Consider the following 24083-nt stretch of genomic DNA (forward strand, 5'->3'; position numbering starts at 1 on the left):
TGTTTAGATACTGTCTTGTATATCTGCTCTGAGATCCTCTGTGATGGCTATCTTCCCTTGTTGAGATACTGCTGTTGTCTTGTATATCTGCTCTGGGATCCTCTGCCATGGCTGTCTGAGCTCAGGGCATGTCCGCATCCCCATGAGATAGTGCCCTGAGATGATGGGCCCTAGAACAGTAAATAGCTACTTCACAGGGATATGAGGAAACACTTTTAGACTCAACCACAAAGAACAAGTGAGGCTTCTCGGCCTTTAGGGTGGACTACACCAGGCTTCACCCCCCTGGAGCCTCAGGCTTTAGGACTACAGCAGGCTTCACCCCCCTGGAGCCTCAGGCTTTAGGGTGGACTACAGCAGGCTTCACCCCCCTGGAGCCTCAGGCTTTAGGGTGGACTACAGCAGGCTTCACCCCCCTGGAGCCTCAGGCTTTAGGACTACAGCAGGCTTCACCCCCCTGGAGCCTCAGGCTTTAGGGTGGACTACAGCAGGCTTCACCCCCCTGGAGCCTCAGGCTTTAGGACTACAGCAGGCTTCACCCCCCTGGAGCCTCAGGCTTTAGGACTACAGCAGGCTTCACCCCCCTGGAGCCTCAGGCTTTAGGGTGGACTACAGCAGGCTTCACCCCCCTGGAGCCTCAGGCTTTAGGACTACAGCAGGCTTCACCCCCCTGGAGCCTCAGGCTTTAGGACTACACCAGGCTTCACCCCCCTGGAGCCTCAGGCTTTAGGACTACAGCAGGCTTCACCCCCCTGGAGCCTCAGGCTTTAGGGTGGACTACACCAGGCTTCACCCCCCTGGAGCCTCAGGCTTTAGGACTACAGCAGGCTTCACCCCCCTGGAGCCTCAGGCTTTAGGGTGGACTACACCAGGCTTCACCCCCCTGGAGCCTCAGGCTTTAGGACTACAGCAGGCTTCACCCCCCTGGAGCCTCAGGCTTTAGGACTACAGCAGGCTTCACCCCCCTGGAGCCTCAGGCTTTAGGACTACAGCAGGCTTCACCCCCCTGGAGCCTCAGGCTTTAGGGTGGACTACACCAGGCTTCACCCCCCTGGAGCCTCAGGCTTTAGGGTGGACTACACCAGGCTTCACCCCCCCTGGAGCCTCAGGCTTTAGGACTACAGCGCCATTGGTCTGGGGCGCACAAAATTGCGACCCGAGGTGGAATTTTCATGAGCCAATGAAAAGCTGTCTCTGCTTGATGGACAGCAAAACGTTTTCGAGCTCACATAGACTTAAATGTTTACTGGCAGTGGCAAGTATGGTCTATCACACAATTAAACGAGGATAAATGCTTTGTATTTTTGTTGATTTATTTTGTATTTTTAATGTTTTATTCATCATAGTTGGCAGATATATTCAAGTGAATATTTCACAGAGGGGCGGCGCCCTAGCGCCCTCTATTGACCCATCGCCACTGGTACAAACCATACTAATACCATAAGAGTGAGGGGGATAGGTGTAAAGGTCTCACCTGCATGGTAGGCCACGGAACCCCGACTCCAGCCTGGATGTCTGTTCTTGGGGTAGTCCTGCGTTAACAAGCAAATGGTTCCTGTTCAGACTGTGTACAACATGATATCACATAGGTTAACATTCACTTTAAGGTAAGGCCCTTACTGCCTCACTCCATCTCCTAACCCCATGTCTCACTCTGTCTCCTAACCCCATGTCTCACTCTGTCTCCTAACCCCATGTCTCACTCTGTCTCCTAACCCCATGTCTCACTCTGTCTCCTAACCCCATGTCTCACTCTGTCTCCTAACCCCATGTCTCACTCTATCTCCTAACCCCATGTCTCACTCTGTCTCCTACCCCCATGTCTCACTCCATGTCTCACTCTGTCTCCTAACCCCATGTCTCACTCTATCTCCTAACCCCATGTCTCACTCTGTCTCCTAACCCCATGTCTCACTCTATCTCCTAACCCCATGTCTCACTCTGTCTCCTACCCCCATGTCTCACTCCATGTCTCACTCTGTCTCCTAACCCCATGTCTCACTCTGTCTCCTAACCCCATGTCTCACTCCATGTCTCACTCTGTCTCCTAACCCCATGTCTCACTCCATCTCCTACCCCCATGTCTCACTCTGTCTCCTACCCCCATGTCTCACTCTGTCTCCTAACCCCATGTCTCACTCCATCTCCTACCCCCATGTCTCACTCTGTCTCCTACCCCCATGTCTCACTCTGTCTCCTAACCCCATGTCTCACTCTGTCTCCTAACCCCATGTCTCACTCTGTCTCCTAACCCCATGTCTCACTCCATGTCTCACTCTGTCTCCTAACCCCATGTCTCACTCTGTCTCCTAACCCCATGTCTCACTCTGTCTCCTAACCCCATGTCTCACTCCATGTCTCACTCTGTCTCCTAACCCCATGTCTCACTCCATGTCTCACTCTGTCTCCTAACCCCATGTCTCACTCTGTCTCCTAACCCCAGGCCTTACTCTTCTTTTCTATATCCCAACTGAATGCACAACATCCAAATGTGCATTCAGTTCCACTCGCTTGTTTAGTGTGGCTGTGGTCATGAGGGTTTTCTCTGTCGCCATACAAACAGAGGTACATCCTTTGGATAAGATCAGAGGGGGACTAGGTGGCAATACCAAATCTATTGATCTGGCCTCTAGTAGAGAGAGCAAGGGGAAGCAGCAGGAGATGGGACATGAGCACCTGCATATGGGGGGTGTTTGTCATACATATGTCATCAATGTTTGTATTACTGTGTGTTTGTCATGCCATCTCTAACATGCATACGTCCATCTTAGTACATTGGTATTCGTTCTTTTCTGTCAAAATAATATAGGATGGGTACCGTTCCCTCATTCGAACAAGTTCATTCAAAAATATTTGAAAACACTTGAACAACGGTGTTCTACTGGTGGGATGGTGGAACCCTGTAACTTCTGCCGCTGAATGACCCAACAGTGTCCCAGTTAGTGTCTGAGAGGAAACGCGTGGTTGATTCAAACTGCAGCTGCAGACGATGGACATATTACACACACACACACACACACACACACACACACACACACACACACACACACACACACACACACACACACACACACACACACACACACACACACACACACACACACACACACACACACACACAGGAGGAACCAGTAGGAGACAGAGGAGGAACCAGCAGGAGAAGACAGAGGAGGAACCAGCAGGAGACAGCAAGGTATGTGGCCACTGGTCCAAGACTCTGAAGGCTCCTCAGTCTGCCAGGTTCAGATCTGGAGACCACAGACATCTCAGTACATCTCTGAGGGTGGGGGCTACCTGATGGAATGACTGATCACGATGATCAGTGACTTGGGGGTGCACACTTTAACCAGACAATATTAACTTAATATTAAAATGACTATTGAGAGCATGTAGACCTCAGATTTGTGGTTGCGATGGATGGATGGTACTGGTTAGTACATCTGGCTTTTAGAACTGCCTTACATACATTCTATGGCCGTCCTATGCATTCATCAGTACAATAAAAGCAGCAGCTATCACCCTGCATAGAAGAACCCTGGAAGACGCTTGGTTGTTCAACAGCTGTTGCGCAATACCCAAGTTAAACTGCTTCTGCTCGACACGACACAAGTGAGAGCACACCACCACAGCGGCTGGAATGAGGACAAGAGGCTGCTTGATTTCATTAGCCTGCCTTTCCAAACTGGGGCAGAGTAAACAAGCGGTGAGGTAGCGAGAGGAGAACGGTGCGGGCGGAGCACAGATTCCCGTGGAAACAGATACCACTCACCTATCACAGCCATCTCTCCCTGGCAATACACCCAGCATCTAAAAATAACATGTGTGTGTGTGTGTGTGTGTGTGTGTGTGTGTGTGTGTGTGTGTGTGTGTGTGGTAAATGAAAGTTTGATCATGTTTGTGTGGTCGTGTATGGGGTTGGTGTGTTTGTCTAACCCCTTGTCATCAGATCGCTAGCCTCCATCCGATCTGTGGGGGCGGAAGATAAGGACACATCTTGTGTGTCTGTAAGTGTGGTGGTATGCGTGTTTACAAAGGCGACCACATACCAAAGCCTACTAGTGTCAAAAGATCACAAGCGCATGGATTTGCTTTACATTTGCCCTTTCTGCAATTGAGAATGAATGAATGAATACTTTATTCCAGACTTAAAGTTCTCAAAGTGAGAGAATAAAGAGACACAAATGGTCAGGGAACCTTGACTGTAAAACAATGCTGAATTAACTTAGTATACTAGAGTACAGAATACAGTACACTAGAGTACAGAATACAGTATACTAGAGTACAGAATACAGTATACTAGAGTACAGAATACAGTACACTAGAGTACAGAATACAGTATACTAGAGTACAGAATACAGTACACTAGAGTACAGAATACAGTATACTAGAGTACAGAATACAGTATACTAGAATCCACCGTGGCTGGTACCACTACCACTGGAACACTTTACACTACACTTTACACTTACTAATACTACTACACCTCATTACGTATTATTACTTATCACTTCTGTTTTAGTTTCTCCTATCATTACTTACTTTATTTTATTATTATTATTATTTAATGTGATCTATGCTGCTTATTTTTTACATATTTTACTTTTTACATACATACTTTATATGGTATTGTTGCTGCTATGTGGCTGAACCAAGCCTAAGAATTATACTCTTGTGTACAAAAAGATGTAATAAAATAATGAAAACACTGTCTTCTGAATGACCTCTTCATTACTGGCTGGGCTGATGTGCATTCATGTTTCTGTGTTGACAAGCTGCCAGATCAGGGGACTTGGCAAAGGCATGGCCCTTTTGTTCTTTAACAAACAGACCAGAGCAGTAAGGAACAGTCACAAGTTGTTGAAGGAAGTGCAAGAGAGACTGCTGTTCCCAGGATTCCTGTCCCACGGCAAACCAGGGCAGAGGAAACCGCCAGGCCATACCCCATAGGTGGAGCTGGAACGAACCGTAGGCCTGTGTCTCATAAGAAGACATCAGCTCTGTGAGGACCACCACAGGGAGAACCCAAGGCTCTGGTTACCACTGTACTGTGAGACCCTGAGGCCCGGCTGTTCCTCCACCCCCCCCCCGGTGACCAGGTTAACCCCCCCTCACCAGGCCCTGCCTGCCCGGCTCCAGTCACCGCCACTCCCCTCGTCTCACACCCTAGCAACCACTGTTTGTACCGGACGCACCAGAGCCAGGATACCAAGCACATGCATGCTGTGCATACGTCTAGATGTTTATCCCAGGAGGAAATTGGGTGTGGGGGGGGGGGGGGGGTGTCACAAAAGGCTCAGGAATTGCAACAGGGCATAACAAAACTTTGATTACTCACCTGACATCTCCACAACCTTGCCCAGAAGACTGTGGAACCTAAGCATTCTTCCTGGTATATGTGCGGTCCCCTATACAGGCCACAGCTCCAACACCATCCTTTCATACTTGAACACATGGCATTATATATATGCTCTGGTTTCCAGATCTCCAACTCTGTCTCAGTCCCCCCACCATAGCCAATTCTTAAATAAGCATTTCAAATTGTATTTGACCAATACATTACAATTATCTTTATCAGTTCTCGTCAAATTCTAATTCTAAATATACCAGTCTTGGCATCAAATGCCTCACAACCCTCATACCACCACCCTGCATCGGCCAACATAGTGATTCACTACGAGAGTTAACCCTCACATGAAAAACAGTCAGTACGTTTACATGCACAGCTTAATCAGATTAAAGCCATAGTTCGATTATGCTCCGCAATTGGACAACTGCAATTGTCCAAGTATACATGGCGGTGATTAAATCGATTCATTGGCCGAAGCATGTCATTCCCCGGTACGATAGGTGGCGCTGTACCCATTTCAACTAGTGGTAATAGAGCCACCGGTTGACCTCTTTACGTCACCAGCAACAACAAACTCAGGCGCCTTCATTCAAGAAAGATGTTTTCAGTAGACAGCTGTCAGTTCACTTGGGGTCCATATCATTTCTCCGACACTCCATTGTTCCGACCTCTCGGTCGTATGCCGACTCCAGCCAGAGGAGCTGGCTCTGCCGGCGGAGGAGTCCGCATACGAGGTCAGAACAATGGAGCGTCTGAGAAATGATATGGACCCAAAGTGAACTGACCGCTGTCTACGCTTTCTCCTCCATGTCGCGTTTCAATCTGGACTTCAGAGAGTCAAAGCCAAAGCTCCTTTCCCCTAATTCCTTCTCACCATGGGCGAGATAACCTCCACTAGGAGTCTTTACTTGTTGTGGAAGTACCAGAGAGTCTGAGAACCCGACGCAGTCTGTAAGATTCATAATATCAGAGAATACCGTCAGTTCGGCCGCGGGGCAATGAATGAATAAACGTAGTTACTACTTTACAACCTCGTTGATGAGCAACATTTAGAAAAACATGTACTTTTAATTCAGCCTTAGGTGAAATCAAAGCGTAGTGTGTAGTGAATGCATGTTGATGATGATACACTCCTTATAGGGGGTAACTACATTGGCACAACACCGGCTTCCGCCATCTTCTACGTCAGCTTTTTAAATAAATCGCCGACCCGAAGTGAGTTGACAGCTGTCTGCTGAAAACATCTTTCTCCCACCGGAGCAGCCCCTCCGCCGCCCGGCCATATACGGCATTCCCCACCGCATCGCAAGGAATGAATAAAGATCGTAAACACGGCGGGAGAAAAAAACATTTATTTTGACAGATGTGCCCGAAGTTACTACTTTGCAACCTTGTTGATGACCCAGATTTAGAAAAACATGTACTTTTAATTCAGCCTTGGGTGAAATGGAAGCGTAGTGTCTGTGTGCTTCCACCTTTAATGAATGCCTGCCATCCGCGCTCCCGCGGCCGGGACACAATTCTTATAGGGGGTAACTACATTCACCGGCTTCCTCCACCTTCTGCGCAACCTTTTTAAATAAATCGCCGTTTCTCTTTTTCCGACGGCACGACTATCGTCTCCTTCTACTTCCGGCTCACGGCCCCGGGAAAAGATCTCGAGCATGCGCAGAACGCAATTCAATGCATAATCCAATTAGACTCTGTACATGCACGCTTAACTCGACTATGAATCGCATTATCTAGGGGTCTTAATTCGACTATGAGAAACCCAATTCGATTTGATTTTAGCTCGACTAAGGTGTATACATGCATCTTAGTAATCCAATCATAGTTGGACTAACCCAATAATTCGACTTTCTTGAGTGTCATGTAAACGCACTGAGTGTGTTTGTGAGTGATCAAACAGAGGTGTTACTGCTCTGATACAACACAAACACCTCGGTGGAGGCTCCCAGAGAGAGAAAGAGACAGAAAGGGAGCCAGATGGAAGAGAGACAAGGGAGAACGTGAGCAGAAGGAGACAGAGGGAAATGAAGAGAGGGGGAGGGACTCGACATAGTATGGTACATACATGTGCTCTTGTGGTGCAGTGGAGAGCACATAGAGCTTGAGACTCCAGCCAGAAACCAAGGGCAAACAGAATCAGAGACAAAGAGACAGAGGCAGACTGCAATGACCTGGAGGCGAGCGGAGAGCGGATGGGTTTGTGTTTGGCTCTCTGGTGCCACTACGAGAGAGGGGTTCAACCCCCAAAGAAGTGCTCCTGCTACGGAGTAAACAGTCGTTAACAGAGGCCTTCAATCTGCTGCTTCGTCACCTCTGATGGCCTTTCACTTAATGTCTTTATAATGAATCCCAGATGCAGCGTGAGGCGGAGGAGAGGAGAGAGGAAAGTTCTGGCTGAAGAGGCGGAAACGGGACTCGAGTTATCACCATTAAGAGTCTCCCTCGCCGTCTGTCCTAACTATTCAAATGCAGTCTGTGTCTTGAAGTGTTGTGTTGTATGCAAATATGGCTAGTGCAGAGTGTGTGTGAGTGTGTGTGTGTCTGGAAAACGCGTGTGTGTGTGTGTGTGTGTGCGTGTGCGTGTGATGTTTGACATTTCAAAAGGAAAACGAAGCTTAAGTCAAATGGCAATTTTGGCTGCAGCAAGGTGGGAAGATTTTGCAAGTGCATATAAAACCAATGAAAATAACAGCCTTGTAAAGGCGGCCAATTATTCAGCGTTTTATTCAGAATTTTTTTCTTTTTAAGTCTTTAGAAAAGCATTTAGGATGGATAGTACAGTCGTGGTAAGAGTCCTGAATGAAGACTTTTGAGCGTTTGTTTCAGGCCTGAGGTCGTCAATGATGTCTCAGTCATGGACATATGGGGAGTAAACTCATCTCAATGGTACGCACAGAGAACACAACACACAACACATTGTTCATTAGTCCTAATATTTGTTCTTCACCCATATAAGAATGCCATTTTCATCAAGTGTATCTATCTTTAACCTCCTCTGTGAGCTGTTTCATAGACCACCACTAGAGAATTTCAACCCAGCAATAAGGAACCTCCACCATCATCTGCCCAGTGCAGAGAACCAGCCAATCTGAATGAGAATGACCTTAACGTCGGTGGTGATGCAGAGCGATGGAGGGCTGTTACTGCTGCATGGTGTATACAACCACCTGGAGAAAGGCCTATGTGAAGATGGGGCTCAAGTGCCTTCAAACAGCCTCACCTGAGGGGGAGAAAAGTTCTCCAAATGGACACTAACCCCCAGCTGATCCCTGTGTCCTCCAAGTTCTCCGTGGAAGTCAGCCGGTGCATTGAGTCAATGGTCACCTCATCTTCAACACAACCATCTCCACTGACTCCTTCTGCTGTGAACCGCCCACGCTCCCACCAGTGGAAATCAATGACCAGAACATCCAGAAGGTGGGGGCATATCAACAGCTGGGACCCACCATGGACCACTCCCCTTGAAACCCAATAGTGAAACTATCTTCTCAAAATGTCAACAACTCCTCTTTTCTTGAGGAAAGTCCTCCAGGTCCACCCAGCTGTCCAACAGGGGTGTTACAGCGGTTGGATGTAGTCCATCATCACATTCAACATGACCTCCTGGTTTGGTTCAATGAGCAACATCCCCCTCAATCCCCTCAACAAGACCCCTGCCATGAGCAGCCGCGGGCGGGGCGGGGCCGCGGGCGGGGCGGGGCGGGGCCGCGGGCGGGGCGGGGCCGCGGGCGGGGCGGGGCGGGGCCGCGGGCCCTCATCAGCCTTCACAGCAGACACCCGCTTAAGGCGGCTCGGCTCCGGTCAGGAGCGGGTGGCTTTGAAACCGGAAGGTTGCTAGTTTGATCCCCGATGGTTGACTCGGCCGTCGGTGTGTGTATGAACCGCTGTAAGGCGCTTTATAAAAGCGTCTGCTAAATGCTGTAGGATCAGACACAGCATCAGACACAACACGCTCTGCACCACCATGACCACCACCCCTCAGGACGCACAGCACACCCATGCACAACCAAGCGGGCCATACCAACTCTGGTCTCTGGTCCCTCTAGCACTCCTCGAGAAACCCTCCTGGTTGATCCAGTTTGAACCACTTGAGTGGACCACCACAGATCAGACTCCCCCTGCTTTCAACATGCACTTGTTCATTGTCTCATACTGGTATGTTGTCTGTCACCGGAACTCGTACCATGAGAACCAAGTTCCCAACGATTTGAAATGAATTGGACTGTTAATGTGAGGCAGGAATGAGGCCTTCGGGAGCTTTCAGCCCAGGTGAAATTTAAGTTTTGGCAGAGTTAAAATAAGCTGAATGCACACATACCGTCAGTGTTTTTTCTGTATACGAGTCGTCATTTACGTTATAAAATATTGATTGATCGATTAGTGTATTAAAGAGCCCAATACCAGAGATCTTTATATTCGGGGAAAGGTTATAGGCTAGACGTGACACCGCTGTCTCCTGCCTATTGGCAGGGCTAGCCTAGCATCTTAGCATGGGAAGATTACATATGTGATACAGAGCAATGTATTCAAGCTGGAGATATAACTGCTTCCTACACGATTCAGGAACGGGCAAAGTTGAATCTTGAAACTTCTTTTATTATTAATGGAGAAGTTTTGACCCTGGGAGACACAGGTCTTCCACAGGTCTTGGCAGCAGCAAATATTTCACATTCATAACCGTTTCAAGGCTATACTTACAGGGCGTACAAAATATAAAATGGTGAATGACCCCATTACTCTCTGAAAAAAAGATCCAGTGAATTAAAGAATCAAAGAGGCTGAAAACAGTAAACAGACCTTGTGAAAGAAGCCATCTATCACAGGCATTTCTCCCTGAACGTGACTCCGGAATGTCCCCAAAAACTAGCCCTGGAGAAGAGCCCTGCTCTCACTGGGAGCACTAGAGAGCCTTCGCCCGTCTCCAAACACATGCTTCACAGCAGCAGAGTCTCTTCAGGAATGGCCTGGACCGTCTCCATCCTCGGTCCCCGTTAAGATTGTCCCTTTGTTTTTCAAAGCAGGGTTCTTTGTTTTTTTTAATGGCGAGTGTAGCTGTGGAGCCGCGGTACTATTGCTGAAATGGGAGCCACATGTGCATTCTTTGGAAAAAGAGACCAGGGCTCAAATTAGATGTGCTAATATTTTTCTAATTGAATTTTCCCTCGTCTCAGGGAGGCATGTCATTAAGAGAGGATAATAAAGAGTATGGCTAACGACTCTTTTAGGACTAGTCAATCTTTTGCGCCTACAAGTTTGTTTTTTCATTTCACAGCCCCCTGACTGGGGGTACAATAGGAACCATGATTATTGAATAGAACCATAGCTTTGTGCCAATAATTGAAAAAGACTTGGCAAGACTGTTGTTGTTGTCGTCGCTTGAACTGCCTTGACACCAAACACCATGCGTGCATTTCCTAGAAAGCTCACCCTCCTCGCCAGGCCCAAGGCGATGTAGCATTTCTCCCCGGCGTCCACGATCTCCACTTCAAAGTAGTGGCAGCGTGTGGAGAGCGGCTGGCGGGCCTGGGCCAGGCCCACGTCCATGATGCTCTTCCCCTTGCCAACGTATTCCAGCAGCTGGGGACATTAGGACAGGGGGGACAGAAAGTTGAACCCTCTAGGGTAATGTATCATGCAATGTTAAAGACACACGACACAGTGTGAAAGATATTGGGCACCAGTAGCTCAGGAGGTACAGCGGCTTAGAACCTCCCAGTGTCGGGTGTCTGCGAGCGAAACCCCCCACCCTGAGCGCCCCGGACCAGGCGCCCTGCGGGGTCGTCTCTGCCGTCGCCGTGTGAACATGTGAATGAATGGTTGTAGGTCGCTTTGGATTAAAGCGTCTGCTAAATGCCCTAAATGCAATGTAAATGCATTTAACTTTGAACTTTAAAAACCTCACCAAACACTGATTTTCTGATTGGCTTATATTACTGTCAGGTGATGAATTGGATCACATGGCATCAGTTTGATCCAATCAAAAAACTGCAATTGCATAACTCATTCTGCTTCACCCGTCAGTAAAGTACCTACAGACAGATTGTTTCAACAAGACACCACAAAGATGACATCTCTGTTATAACCTAGCCTACTGGCTGGTTATTCTATTGGCTTTTAATTAGGACATGAAACTCCCCTTCTCCTACAAAGGCCGTCTTTCAACACGAGTGATCAAACCTCATTTTGTGTCCACCCAACCAGAAACATGTCCTAGGTGAACGGGCACCCAGACAGATTGGCAATTAACAAAGCTAGTCCAAACCTCTCAGCACAGGTTGAGACTGGAGGCTGGATGACGACCTGGGCAGGGAGGAGAGCACTAATGGGTGAGTGTCAATTGAGTAGGTGGGCAGCGTTGGAAGCAACAAATCCTTTGGGCTCAGTGGATTTTCCATGACATGTTAACGCATGTGTATGGATGTGACAGGATGTGTAATGAGGGAGCATTCTGTCCCAGTCTGAAAGGCAAAAAGTACAGACAAGGTGGGAGTGGACAAAACGACTTTTTGCGTGTGTGTGTGTGTGTGTGTGTGTGTGTGTGTGTGTGTGTGTGTGTGTGTGTGTGTGTGTGTGTGTGTGTGTGTGTGTGTGTGTGTGTAATAGTTTTTGCCTACTTCAAAAGACAAATAAAGTAACCATCAGTCACTAGAGGTTTCATAAACCTGCTTAGTTGTTCCTGCTGCTTGGGGATCAATTGAGGAATATGAAAACCAGTGGTGGCTGCTGGTCTTTCAAAGAGGGGAAGCTCATTATCGGCCTACATCATATAAATTGTCAATTTATGTATATGTAAATGATCCTCTCTGTTCCTTTTCAAGAAAATGCTCTGTCATACCAACTAGCTGTCTTCTCCAGTGACTTGACCAGTGTCCTCTCAATGGCCAGCAGAGCTAGGCTGCTTAAACAGCCTTGGCCCATCGTGTTACGGGTGTAGGACTTGAGCCGCTTTAAACAGGAGAAGCTCCTTTCTACACCTGCAGATGTAGCTCCAATTGTTGCCGCTAATGAGAACAGTTTGTAAAGCTGAGGCATTGCACTGTCCAACTCCATGTCTTTAAGGAACACCAAGAAATCACACAGCTTTCCCCTGTCACCCTGCAAGTCCTGATCTGAATACAGGACTTGAAGTTCAGACCTCAGGCTCCCTGAATCAAAGTGATGGCCAACTACCAAAACAATATTAAACTTGAACAAGGAAATGTGGGAATTATGTTAAACGGAAACAAGGAATTGTGTGAATAAGTATATGAAATGTACGATGAAAATTGTCTAGCAATTTCACCAAGCAAATATCAAGAAATAGTTTGTCTTTCAACTCGTTTGCTAAATCCGCGATGGGACTGAGGACTGAAGAGAGCGCCTGCAACGTTTTATAGTTCAGAATCGCTGTCAATCAAACGGCAACTCAGTCTTTTGCAGACCCTCCAATCATCACGCAGAAGCCCAGCATCCAGGCCAGCCCACTCCTCCATTCACCCCCAGAGACGCTGAGCGTCCGTGGGAGGGACATAATCGCAGCATTATCCAATGACCGTCGACTTTCGACAAACCAAAAAAAGCTATTCTATGCAGCCCCATTGAAGTGGATGGACGCTGAGCTTCAACAGGCAAATGCACTGTGACGCTACAGGAGTGTATGAGAAGGAAATCGAGTCAGTCGTCCTGCGATAAGCAGCTGATTCTGAACGAACTCGTCTTCGAGATGGACGTGTTCTAACGCATTTTTAGTCAATGAAATGTTAACACAACAGTATATATTTGACCATTTCATTTTTGAAATTTTAGGGGAAGCTGAGCTTCCCTTGCAGTCTTAGAGAAATCACCACTGATGAAAACCCACTTTTCTAACCCTAGGATGAGTTGGGATAGGATGAGTTAGTGATACCCTCTACACCCAGGCTCAGCACCTTCATGGAGCCTCACCCTCACTGCACTAGTACATGATGGATTCATTGTAATGCATTCATGGTATGGTTTGTTATCCTTTTGAATTCTGAAGAATCGATCTGCAGGAGTATATCCGTAATCGATATTTTACCTTACAACCTGAAGCCCCTGTTGTGTGAGAGCCGTCAACACAGAGACATACTGTGGAGGGCCTTGATGCTGAGGACCCTCCACAGGGGGTCAGACATCATACTGTGGAGGGCCTTGATGCTGAGGACCCACCACAGGGGGTCAGACATCATACTGTGGAGGGCCTCTACGATGGACCCACCACAGGGGGTCAGACATCATACTGTGGAGGGCCTCTACGATGGACCCACCACAGGGGGTCAGACATCATACTGTGGAGGGCCTCTACGATGGACCCACCACAGGGGGAAGGGGATCAGTACCATCATGGATAACGCCCGTTCCCTCAAAGACAAACTGGGAGTGTGATTGACCAGTATTATCCAGCCCACCTGCTGCATGATTGGCAATGGGAAACACCTGCAGGCCATGGGCCAGTTTGCCAGCTACAAAGGCAGACCAAACCAGTGTCCAGGGCCGTGGTCCGGGAAGACTTGTGTTGGAGTTTCACCCTGCCCTCACCCCTCACCATTTTCTATAAAACCACTGTTACTTTTGAAGTAGGGCTGGGCGATTTGGCCTAAAAGTAAAATCTTGATTTTTATTTTTTTCTATAAATGACAAATATATATTTTTTAAGTTTGGATTTTATTTGAAGAATAACAATGATTAACAAAAGCAAAACAAATAACACACATCTCCCACTCTGCTGCGTGCCTCATTTTACGATGTTGGAATAAGTGTGTACTTCTGCTGCTGCTTTTGGTTGCCACAAAATTCAGCCAAACTCTACACACTCACTTTTTTTAGCGCATGCTTCCATGTTGATATTTAACTCTTTCTGAAGAGGAGGGGGCGTAACTATGAACTACGGGACTTCAGAGAAGGGGGAGTGGTGGCGCTACCGTAAATACCAGATTAAAATCACTGCACTTGATAAAAAAAAAGGGTTATTTTTTAAATAATCAATTTAAATTAAAAAAAATCGTCCTAAACCATAAATTTGAATTACGATTAAAAATCGATTAATCGATTTTTTACTGAAGATGACGTAGAGGCCTTTCGAAACCCTGAGAGCGAACAGCCGACCGGGAGAAGTGGCCAGCAGCTAGCCCATCTGAGTGGGAGACTACCCCATCTGAGTGGGAGACTACCCCATCTGAGCGGGAGACTACCCCATCTGAGCGGGAGACTACCCCATCTGAGCGGGAGACTACCCCATCTGAGCGGGAGACTACCCCATCTGAGCGGGAGACTACCCCATCTGAGTGGGAGACTACCCCATCTGAGTGGGAGACTACCCCATCTGAGCGGGAGACTACCCCATCTGAGCGGGAGACTACCCCATCTGAGCGGGAGACTACCCCATCTGAGCGGGAGACTACCCCATCTGAGTGGGAGACTACCCCATCTGAGTGGGAGACTACCCCATCTGAGCGGGAGACTACCCCATCTGAGCGGGAGACTCTGAGGGTTTGTCGAGATCCGACGGCTCCAGACGCTGCTAATTATGCTACCCTCAAAACGAGCATCCTCGCCCACTATGGACATAGTATCCCTACTAGGGCTCAGAAATTCAACGCATAAGAGGTACAACCCCACTCAGCCTGCCCGGGCCCAATTTGTCAACCTTGCATGCCTGACCCAGAGTTGGGAATGGTCCCCCCCATTATTGACAGACTGGTGATGAACCGTTGCATATGAGCATTGCCTCCATATGCTTAACAGTATGCTGCCTAGACCAGCCCAAATAGTTGTGCTGGTGGAGCTGTTGGCGAACCACCAGGTGACGTTGGAGATGTGGAGATGTTGCGTACCAGCAAACTTGAAGTCCCAAGGGCCAAATATGTTGATTTGAGGCCCGTCTGGGTCCTGGGACTCGCCGGCCAGATGTTGAGAAAGAAGATTGATGTTGACGAGAAAAACTGGGACCAGCTTCTTCCCTATGACAGGATTCTCCCCCTTCCAGCTGTTATACGGTCAGAGACCTAGAGGGATGCTTCACATAGGGAAAGAGGCCTGGGAACAGCAGCCATCACCCCACAGGTCAGTCATTGAGCATGTGGAACAGATGCAGACCTGGATGGTTATGGTCTGGCCCATGTTTTGGCCCCATATGCAGAAAGCGCAGGAGGCACAGTTGTATAAAAGAGGTGCCCAGGTCAGAGAATTCGAAGTGGGTGAAAAATGTATGGTGCCCCTCTCTACAATAATTTATTCGCCAGATGGCATGGCCATATGAAGTGGTAGAGTGGAGGGGTTCAGTCAACTAAAGGTTAAGGCAGCATGGTTGTCGGAAAGGAAAATATACCACATAAACCTTTTAAGAAATGCCTGGAACCTGTGCATCCCCAGCTGCCTGTCCGTTAACGTAACTCCTCAGATCACTGCAGAAGTCTCAGGTCTCTGGTCACCAGCTTTCACCAAACCAGAGGCAGGATCTCAAAGAGCTTCTGGGGCGGGCCAGAGATGTCTTTTCAGACCAACTAGGGTGCCACATCGGCACAGCCAATGCCTTAAAGCGGAGCCCGGGAAGATGGTCCGCCTTCGGCCATAACGCATCCCTGAGTCTCGTGGCAGCTCAATCAGGAAGGATGTGAGGATGATGCTGGAACTCAAGGTGATGGAGGAATCTCCGGGTGTGGTCCAGCCACATTGTCATCTCCCCAAAACCTGATGGTAACCTAAGGTTTTCTAACTTCAGGACTACCCCATGCCCCTGGTTGATGAACTAGTTGAGCGATTAGGAACAGCACGATTTATCAGCACGTATGACCTGCCCTGAGGGTAATGGAGGTTGCCCCTTTAAGAAACAGGCCTAGGAGAAGACTGCGTTTTCAACCCCAGATGGACTATATCACCACTAAGTCACCACTGCCCTTTGGAGTACATGGAGCCCCCTCCTGCGACCAAATCCAGAGTACGCTGCAGCCTACCTGGATGACCTCGTCATCCGTAGACCGGGCCTCCCATCTGGAGCGCTAATAGGCTGTCGGCCCTGCGGAGAGCGGGATTGACTGCCAATGCAAAGAACTGCAGGTTGGGGGTTGAAGAGACAGAATACCTGGGATACGTCATCGGGAGAGGGAATATCAAGCCACAACAGAGCAAGGTGGAACGTATCACAGCCTGGCCCCGTCCCACCACAAAGAAACAGCTGAAATCTTTCCGGGGTTTGGCTTGCTATGACCAGAATTGTCTCCCTCAGTTAGCTTCTACTGCAGCTCTTCGTTGTTCAAACAGACGCCTCAGAGACAGGGCTGGGGGGGGCGGTCCTGTCACAGGTCCGCCCCCAGCAGTAAGTTATGAAACATTAGCAAACGTACTCTACTGATGAGAACACTCTTAATCCCCGGGTTAGAAAACAAAACCGAGACATCTTTTGTTAACTGCTCTCTTCTTTTGTGTGGTTCCTCCTCCACCCCCATGGTCGTGTCCGGACACCTCTCTCCTGATCATCAAGGAGGGGCGGGGGAAGCATTCAGTCACACCTTCTCTGCTCCCGTAGCGCTGAGTAACGGAGAGAGGGAGGGTGTGAGGGTGAAAGAGAGCGAGAGAGACGTAGCCTTGGGCTAAGCATGCCTCACTGGGATGATGACAGAACCAGGTCTCCACGTCGTTGTTCTGCTACTGGCCGTCGCCCTCCTCCTCCTCCTCCTCCTGCCCCTCCTCCTCCTGCCCCTCCTCCTCCTGCCCCTCCTCCTCCTCCTCCTCTTCCCCCCCCCTCCCCCTCCCCCTCCTCCTCCTCGTGGGGAGGTGTGTGCAGGGCCATGTTTTGTTGCCCTGCTGCCTGGGCAACCCGTGTTAACGCCCAGAGAGAAGAGGTCCAGTTTCCTGTCTACTGGGGGAGCATTAGAAAGGTGAAGCTTCAGAGAGCTCTGGTGTTCCAGACGAGCCCGGGCTCCCTGCAGCGCTGCCACTGGGCCTTCCAGGTCCTTCCTAGTTTGGTGTTATTGTAAACGCCTTATTGTTATAAGGCCATTAACCCTTTCAATTGAATAGCTCTGCCTGTATCGTTAACAGATCTATAAATGAATCAAAATCTTTTTACTGTTGGTTTTTAAATGTCATAATTAAGTAAGGTCTAAATTAAAGAGTTATATAGACTGCAGTTTACAACAATGCATTAACCTGCTCTTTTGGACACAGATTAATTAAACAATTTACATAAGAAACAATGATTTATAACATCATATAATTCTTGAAATATTGGAGCCGGTTTTGGCTCCAAAACAAGAGCTTGGATTCCTGTTCTGATGCAGCTCTCACTGGAGGTGGATCATTTCCATTTGCTAAATTTGACTTTTCCAAACAGGAAGAATTTTTGATTGATTGAAACAAATAAAAAGTATTCTAATGCTGCATTGAGGTACAATGCTCCCTCTGTAGTAAACGAAAACCTGAGCGATCACGTTTGCACCAAGGCATCTATAAGAGCTAAATAGGAGACTTACTCTACATAAACTACGCCTTGTCTTCGCTTGTATTGTCAGGGAAAAACAGCACGTTGGCACTTGCTATAGTCATAAATAACCTTAAAACATAACAAAGCACTACAACCCAGTATTACTCATGAGTAATATTCTCCCTGGTACACACCACTCACTTGCATGTGGCTTTCTTGGTGATCTCAAATATATATCAGCAGAGGCCAACAGATCTTTTTGTTTAGTTAGGCTTGTGGTATTCAATACCTACACATTAGTCACACCCAACATCGCAGTTGGCATGCGATATGGGAGTCTCTTGTTGCGGGGTTGTCCTTGTTCAAACTAGGGTAAGGAGTTCAAAACAACCCCATGTGCCAAGTGCCAACACAATATGTAAACCAAAGCCAGCCAGTCATTATGACGGCAATAGCTAAAAGACAAGCTGATATTAGGCTAGGTGCAATTAGCATGCCTTACGGCCACATCGCGTCCCCACAACTCCGTATTTAAAAATCGTCTGGAGGGACAATGGCTACCCCTTTTCCCTCCATTTACAGGCAGTGGATTTTGAAGAAGCTGAGAAAGGAAAGCAGACCTCTGCTGGGCGGCTGCAGACCGCTGCTGGGCGGCTGCAGACCTCTGCTGGGCGGCTGCAGACCGCTGCTGGGGCTGCAGACCGCTGCTGGGCGGCTGCAGACCGCTGCTGGGGCTGCAGACCGCTGCTGGGCGGCTGCAGACCGCTGCTGGGGCTGCAGACCTCTGCTGGGCGGCTGCAGACCGCTGCTGGGGCTGCAGACCTCTGCTGGGGCTGCAGACCGCTGCTGGGGCTGCAGACCTCTGCTGGGCGGCTGCAGACCGCTGCTGGGGCTGCAGACCTCTGCTGGGCGGCTGCAGACCGCTGCTGGGGCTGCAGACCGCTGCTGGGCGGCTGCAGACCTCTGCTGGGCGGCTGCAGACCGCTGCTGGGGCTGCAGACCGCTGCTGGGGCTGCAGACCTCTGCTGGGCGGCTGCAGACCGCTGCTGGGGCTGCAGACCTCTGCTGGGCGGCTGCAGACCGCTGCTGGGGCTGCAGACCGCTGCTGGGCGGCTGCAGACCGCTGCTGGGGCTGCAGACCTCTGCTGGGCGGCTGCAGACCGCTGCTGGGGCTGCAGACCGCTGCTGGGCGGCTGCAGACCGCTGCTGGGGCTGCAGACAGCTGCTGGGGCTGCAGACCGCTGCTTACTATGTCTGGCCCCTTGATAAACCTATTCACCGGTTATGTGGAAAGTATTTGCAAAGCAAACACAATTAACGAACCAGTAACGTTAACAAATGCTACCGTAGCAGAGTAAAACCTGTTGCATTTAAATAATATAAATTCCACAGCAGTAGAAGTATTATTATATTAATCAAGGCAACGATAGATTTAAGAGGCGTCTTACCCTGGAGCGTGGCTCGGCTGCTACACTGACGTCTTTGAAAGGGTTCAAATACATTAACGAATAAATGAGGACATTACCATTGAGGACCAGATGGGTCCAGTGAGAGGTTGCCATTAAACAATGGCAGGGAGTGCTAAATGTATCAAGAAGAGTTCAAATGTATTACATTACATACAGTGCTGAGGAGAAAACAATGTTTTATTTAGAAAAGGGCATGTTGAACTATTTTATCCACAAAGGATTGGGATGCTTATCATGGAGTATATTTGGAAAATGAAGAACTTATGTCCATTTTAAAACAATGCCATCTCAACTGGAGAAGGCCATACAGTCCTTAAATTAAGGTACACATATTGAGGATACAAAAGAGTGCCCTGCTTAAGCTCAACATGTATTAAAAAGTATGGTTTAGCTCTCAAACTCATGACTCATAACTCATTCCACAATTCCATGTCCATTATATCTCCAACATGTTAGATCAGTATTATAACCAATTCCTCAGGGCCGTCTCTCCCTTCATAAGTGCTTCCTCTGGGAAGGACCTGAACTAAATGATTGTGTCCTCTTCAATGTGTATGTGGCCTGCAGCAGAAGATTCCCCACTAATGTGTGCTTGTGAGGCATACCTCCCAAAGCTATAGGTGATGATAGCTGTTAGCAGAGAGGATGCTTCTAAACACACAAATCTGTCAGTGGTTCCTGCCACTGCCTCTTCACTGTGACGCAGCCGTTGCCTGTGCAAGAAAACCCGGAGTCAAGGGCAACTCCAAGAACAGAGGGAACACAAATAGGAGCGGTGCGAGGGGAAACTGATGACGTAGGTCTTCAGAAGAGCAGAAGCACGTCTCGATACTGGCGTGTACTTCGACTGTATCAGGCAAACAACTTCCAGTGGTTTCCTGTTGCGGGCGATTGCAAATTGAGTTTTTCCTTTCCTCAGCCTAAGCTGTTAAAACGCTAACAAACAATTACACAATAAACCTTCTGCCTCTAAAATATGGAGACATCACATTTTCACACAAGTAGGACTAGCTGTCAGAAGACAGCTAAAGCTGAAAGCTATTCCCTGTTGTTTAAACGCCAGGCCTATCCAGCCAGACTCCCAGTCATCCTGCCGGTGTCAGTCCTTACACACATGCCTAAAGGTGAGTCACCCTGGCTTCCTCTTTCTCACGCTGCTCAGTTCCTACAGCCCAAAACAACCGGAATACTGCCCTGAGCAGGACAGGCTGCTGGGGACAGGGCCCTGGGCAGGACAGGCTGCTGGGGACAGGGCCCTGGGCAGGACAGGCTGCTGGGGACAGGGTCTTTCGTTAGGGAAATAATAATAATAATAATAATAATAATAATAATAATGTGCAGTAAAAATGGCCCAAGTGATAAATGCTAGAAATAATGTATTATAAGGACTTAGACCTGAGTTTCTGTCAAAGGCCCGGTCAAGAGTCCACACTGGGCCTTTATGAATCATTCAACAGCGGAGGGGACGGGTGGAGGAGCGTGACGAGGCTCCAGGAGACGCTGTTTCTACATGAGATGGAGGCTGAGGCGTCAGGCGGGGAACTAGGGGGGGAACAGGAGCGCCCGAGAGATAGGCCTCACCTGTTCAGAGATCACCTAGCTCTGCATAGCCACCCCCCCTACTTATTGTAAGTCGTAGTTATAGTACTTAGTTGTGCAGCATCTTATCCTAGCTATCTTTGCTGTATACAGGGAATGGGTGAACCTAGTGATTGTTAGTGCTTTGCACTTGGTTCTATGAACATCCTCACTGTACCGACAGATATGTGGTTTCACCTTCTTCTGACAAATGTTCTTATTGTAAGTCCCGTTGGATAAAAGCGTCTGCTAAATGCCCCCTGAATGTAAGATAGATGTGCACAGCGAGGGAGTGAGCTGGGGGAACTGATAAGAGAGAGGTGCCCTCGCCCGCCTGCCCATTCACTCATCCGCAGCTGAGGGGATTAGGTTGGCAGGCAAAGCTACTGCCACGGCAACCGACTGCAGATGATCAGTGAGAGGTGTTCGCTCTGAGCCGCACGTATGCAGTGGAGGGCCTCCAGCCGTCTCACAGCGCCGCCACGCCCCAACCCCAACCGGCTACTCAGCAGAAACAGCAGTGGGTTACACGGACGTGGTCCGGGGACCGGGGTGGATGACAAACACGCACTAAGGCCTCATCGAGTTCAATCACCTGCGTGCCAAGAGTTTATTGTGAGAGGGCCTTGAAGCATACAAAGATTCAGAACACTTTATCAACAATGCTAAGAATTCATAATTAGTAGTTTAGTTGTAGTGCAGCTACACTATTCTTTTTTTAATTGCCATCATATGAGCTGCCATATGAGATGGTAAACGACTTGAGTTTTGTGCAGATACCATCCTTGTCCTGTAACCAACGATCCAAGAGATCAGGTATGGCCGCATCAGCCATGTCGGTCCCCACACATTCATCACAGCACTGTTGTATAAGCCATGGGTTCTGTTTCATGAGCCTCCTGTGGAGGTACTTCTGGCCCGCTTCCAACCTCAATATTTCTTAAAGATCCCATATCATGCTTTTTTAGGGTTAATAATTGCATTTTGGGGTACTACTATATTAGTAGTACATGCCTGTATGTTAAAGAAATACCCCTTATTATTCTCACACTGATCATTTCTGCAAAACCAATTTCAGCGTCTTTCAAAAACGTTCTGATTTGTATCATGACGCTTTAAGGCCCGCCTCCCGAGTAGCCCAGTGCAAAGGCCGTGCACCTCTTGGCAGTATTGGGCTACTGCGAGGGGCCATTCAGCCCCCCCTCAGGGGGCCGCGTGTGGAGAGGTTCTGCTGCTGGTTTAGGAAAGGTCGAGCAATAGTGGCGCCCACAACGCAAACTGTAGGGCTTCATAACGTGTGAATCAATGGTCCACAGAAGCTACAGCCATATATTTTCACACCCCATGTGCCTGTTTTAAAACTACTGTGTTAACACGCATCATAAACAAATGCAACAGCTAATTAGTTAGGTTAAAACATCAGACCCCATGTAGGTGACCCAAGGCAACCCAATTCTCTTTCCCTTTCAAAAGGTTTTTACGTAGTGGCTGATCAAACAAAGAAATGGTGCAGAGCCTTCCCTAGGCTAACATCACCGACGTGTGTGTCCTATATTCACAGCTGTACCCCGTTTCCTTCAATGCGTACTGAGACACCACTGCAACCCTTAGAACTAACTGAGCCACCGGAGGCAGAGCAACTGAATTAAAACTCCATTTACATTTTGGATGAATATGTGCAGTATGAGATGAGATCAGTATTCATAGCCTTGAGGCAAATGGCCTTCAGAAGACAAACGACGATGACAAGATGAAACCGTGGCATTCATTGAGAAGGTTCTGGAGCCCAGAGTGAAGACTCATACCAGAGGAGGTGCATCCATCTACTGACAAAAAAACCTCAAGAGGATTTTGAGACATGTTATACACTTGTTTGGAGGATCACCAATATTGTAATTGCAAAGGTAAACATGATAACTATGGACCAAAACTAAAAAGGGAGGACCCAGATGCATCACAGTCATAAGAGCCACTCGAGTTCTCCAACCCACTGAGGCCCTGTGGGCTCAGAGTGTGATGAGAACCTTAGTCTGGACTGGCAGGGTGAGAGCTGGGATCTGATAGCCACTGATCTCAACAGGAGTGGCCGCCAGCTGCAATGTAAACTGTTGAAGAAAGCAAAGCCTTAGCTCAGACAAGTCACTGCTGTTGATGAAAAGACTCATCAGGAACGGTTATTATCCATACTTATCAAATAGCAACACGTAAAAGTATCTCAATGTTTGGCCCGAACTGAATGGGGCTGGTGAAAACATGGAGCAGACCTCCATGGCAACGGATGTATACATCCATAACTCCTGGAAGACCTCACGCCTCAGGTGAACGCTCCATATGAAAGAGAGAGTGAGTGAGTGAGTGAGTGAGTGAGTGAGTGAGTGAGTGAGTGAGTGAGTGAGTGAGTGAGTGTGTAGCAGAGTGAGGAGAGAAGAGGAGAGAGAGAGAGAACAGAGAGGAAAGGCCTGCAGATAGCCAAAACAGTCCAAGAACTACATTTATGTCTTTGTTGAAACCAAACCCTCTAATTATTTACTGATCCAAAACAATTGAGTTCAAGAATATAAGTCGACTTTCTGAGCCCAAAATCATTAAATGTGAATCCTGGATAAACAAACGTGACCCCCCAAACGGGTCCCTCCATCGGTTCTTTGTCACTTTGATAGTGAAATCGTGTCAACTGCCCCACATCCAGCCCTGCTGGTGGAACCTCTTGTCCGTCCCAGCACGCCACCGCCCTCCCAGTGACCAGCAGCACCAGCGGGGCTGATGACAGCGTCCTCATGACGGAGGAGCGAGGTGGAGGGGGGTGCTGGGGTAGATGGCAAGGGAGAGGAACTTAGCTCCCTACAAAGCTCCTGGCGCGCTGAGCGGCCCATAGAGCGATGAACCCTCCGACCACATGAGAGGGGGGGCTCGGAGTCCCGTTACTCCCCTTATGGAATTTTTACAACCTGGTGGGCAGCCAGGCTGCTGGCTCACCGCTCCCTGCCACTGCCAGCCCCCGGGACGGACCTGTCAACGCGCTGCGGCATCACTTACTTGATGTCGTTTAGATTGAAGATCGGCAGGTTGTAGTGGGTGCGTGCGTGAATGTCTGTGTGTGTGTGTGTGTGTGTGTGTGTGTGTGTGTGTGTGTGTGTGTGTGTGTGTGTGTGTGTGTGTGTGTGTGTGTGTGTGTGTGTGTGTGATTTCAAAGTAACAAACAAACAAACAAACTCAAAGCCGATGCATGCATCCAAAACTATTCGTTCAAAACCAAATG

At 48.6% G+C, this 24083-nt stretch overlaps 1 protein-coding gene across 4 annotated transcripts in view; it reads right to left on the minus strand.

Annotated features, from left to right (window-relative positions):
- The window catches only part of spryd3 (SPRY domain containing 3), a 63228-nt gene that overhangs the window by 30701 nt on the left and 8444 nt on the right, over nt 1-24083 (minus strand). For 3 of the 4 annotated variants that reach the window (XM_084479152.1, XM_084479150.1, XM_084479151.1), the window contains exons 7-8: nt 10784-10933; nt 1475-1532 (exon numbers count right to left, since the gene is read on the minus strand). In XM_084479152.1, coding sequence (XP_084335278.1) covers nt 1475-1532; nt 10784-10933 — 208 coding nt within the window. The remainder of the gene's footprint in view (nt 1-1474; nt 1533-10783; nt 10934-24083) is intronic. The other variant, XM_084479153.1, reaches the window with a different exon arrangement.

The sequence above is a fragment of the Micromesistius poutassou genome, assembly GCF_964030765.1.
Source record: "Micromesistius poutassou genome assembly, chromosome: 15".
NCBI classification, from domain to species: domain Eukaryota; kingdom Metazoa; phylum Chordata; class Actinopteri; order Gadiformes; family Gadidae; genus Micromesistius; species Micromesistius poutassou.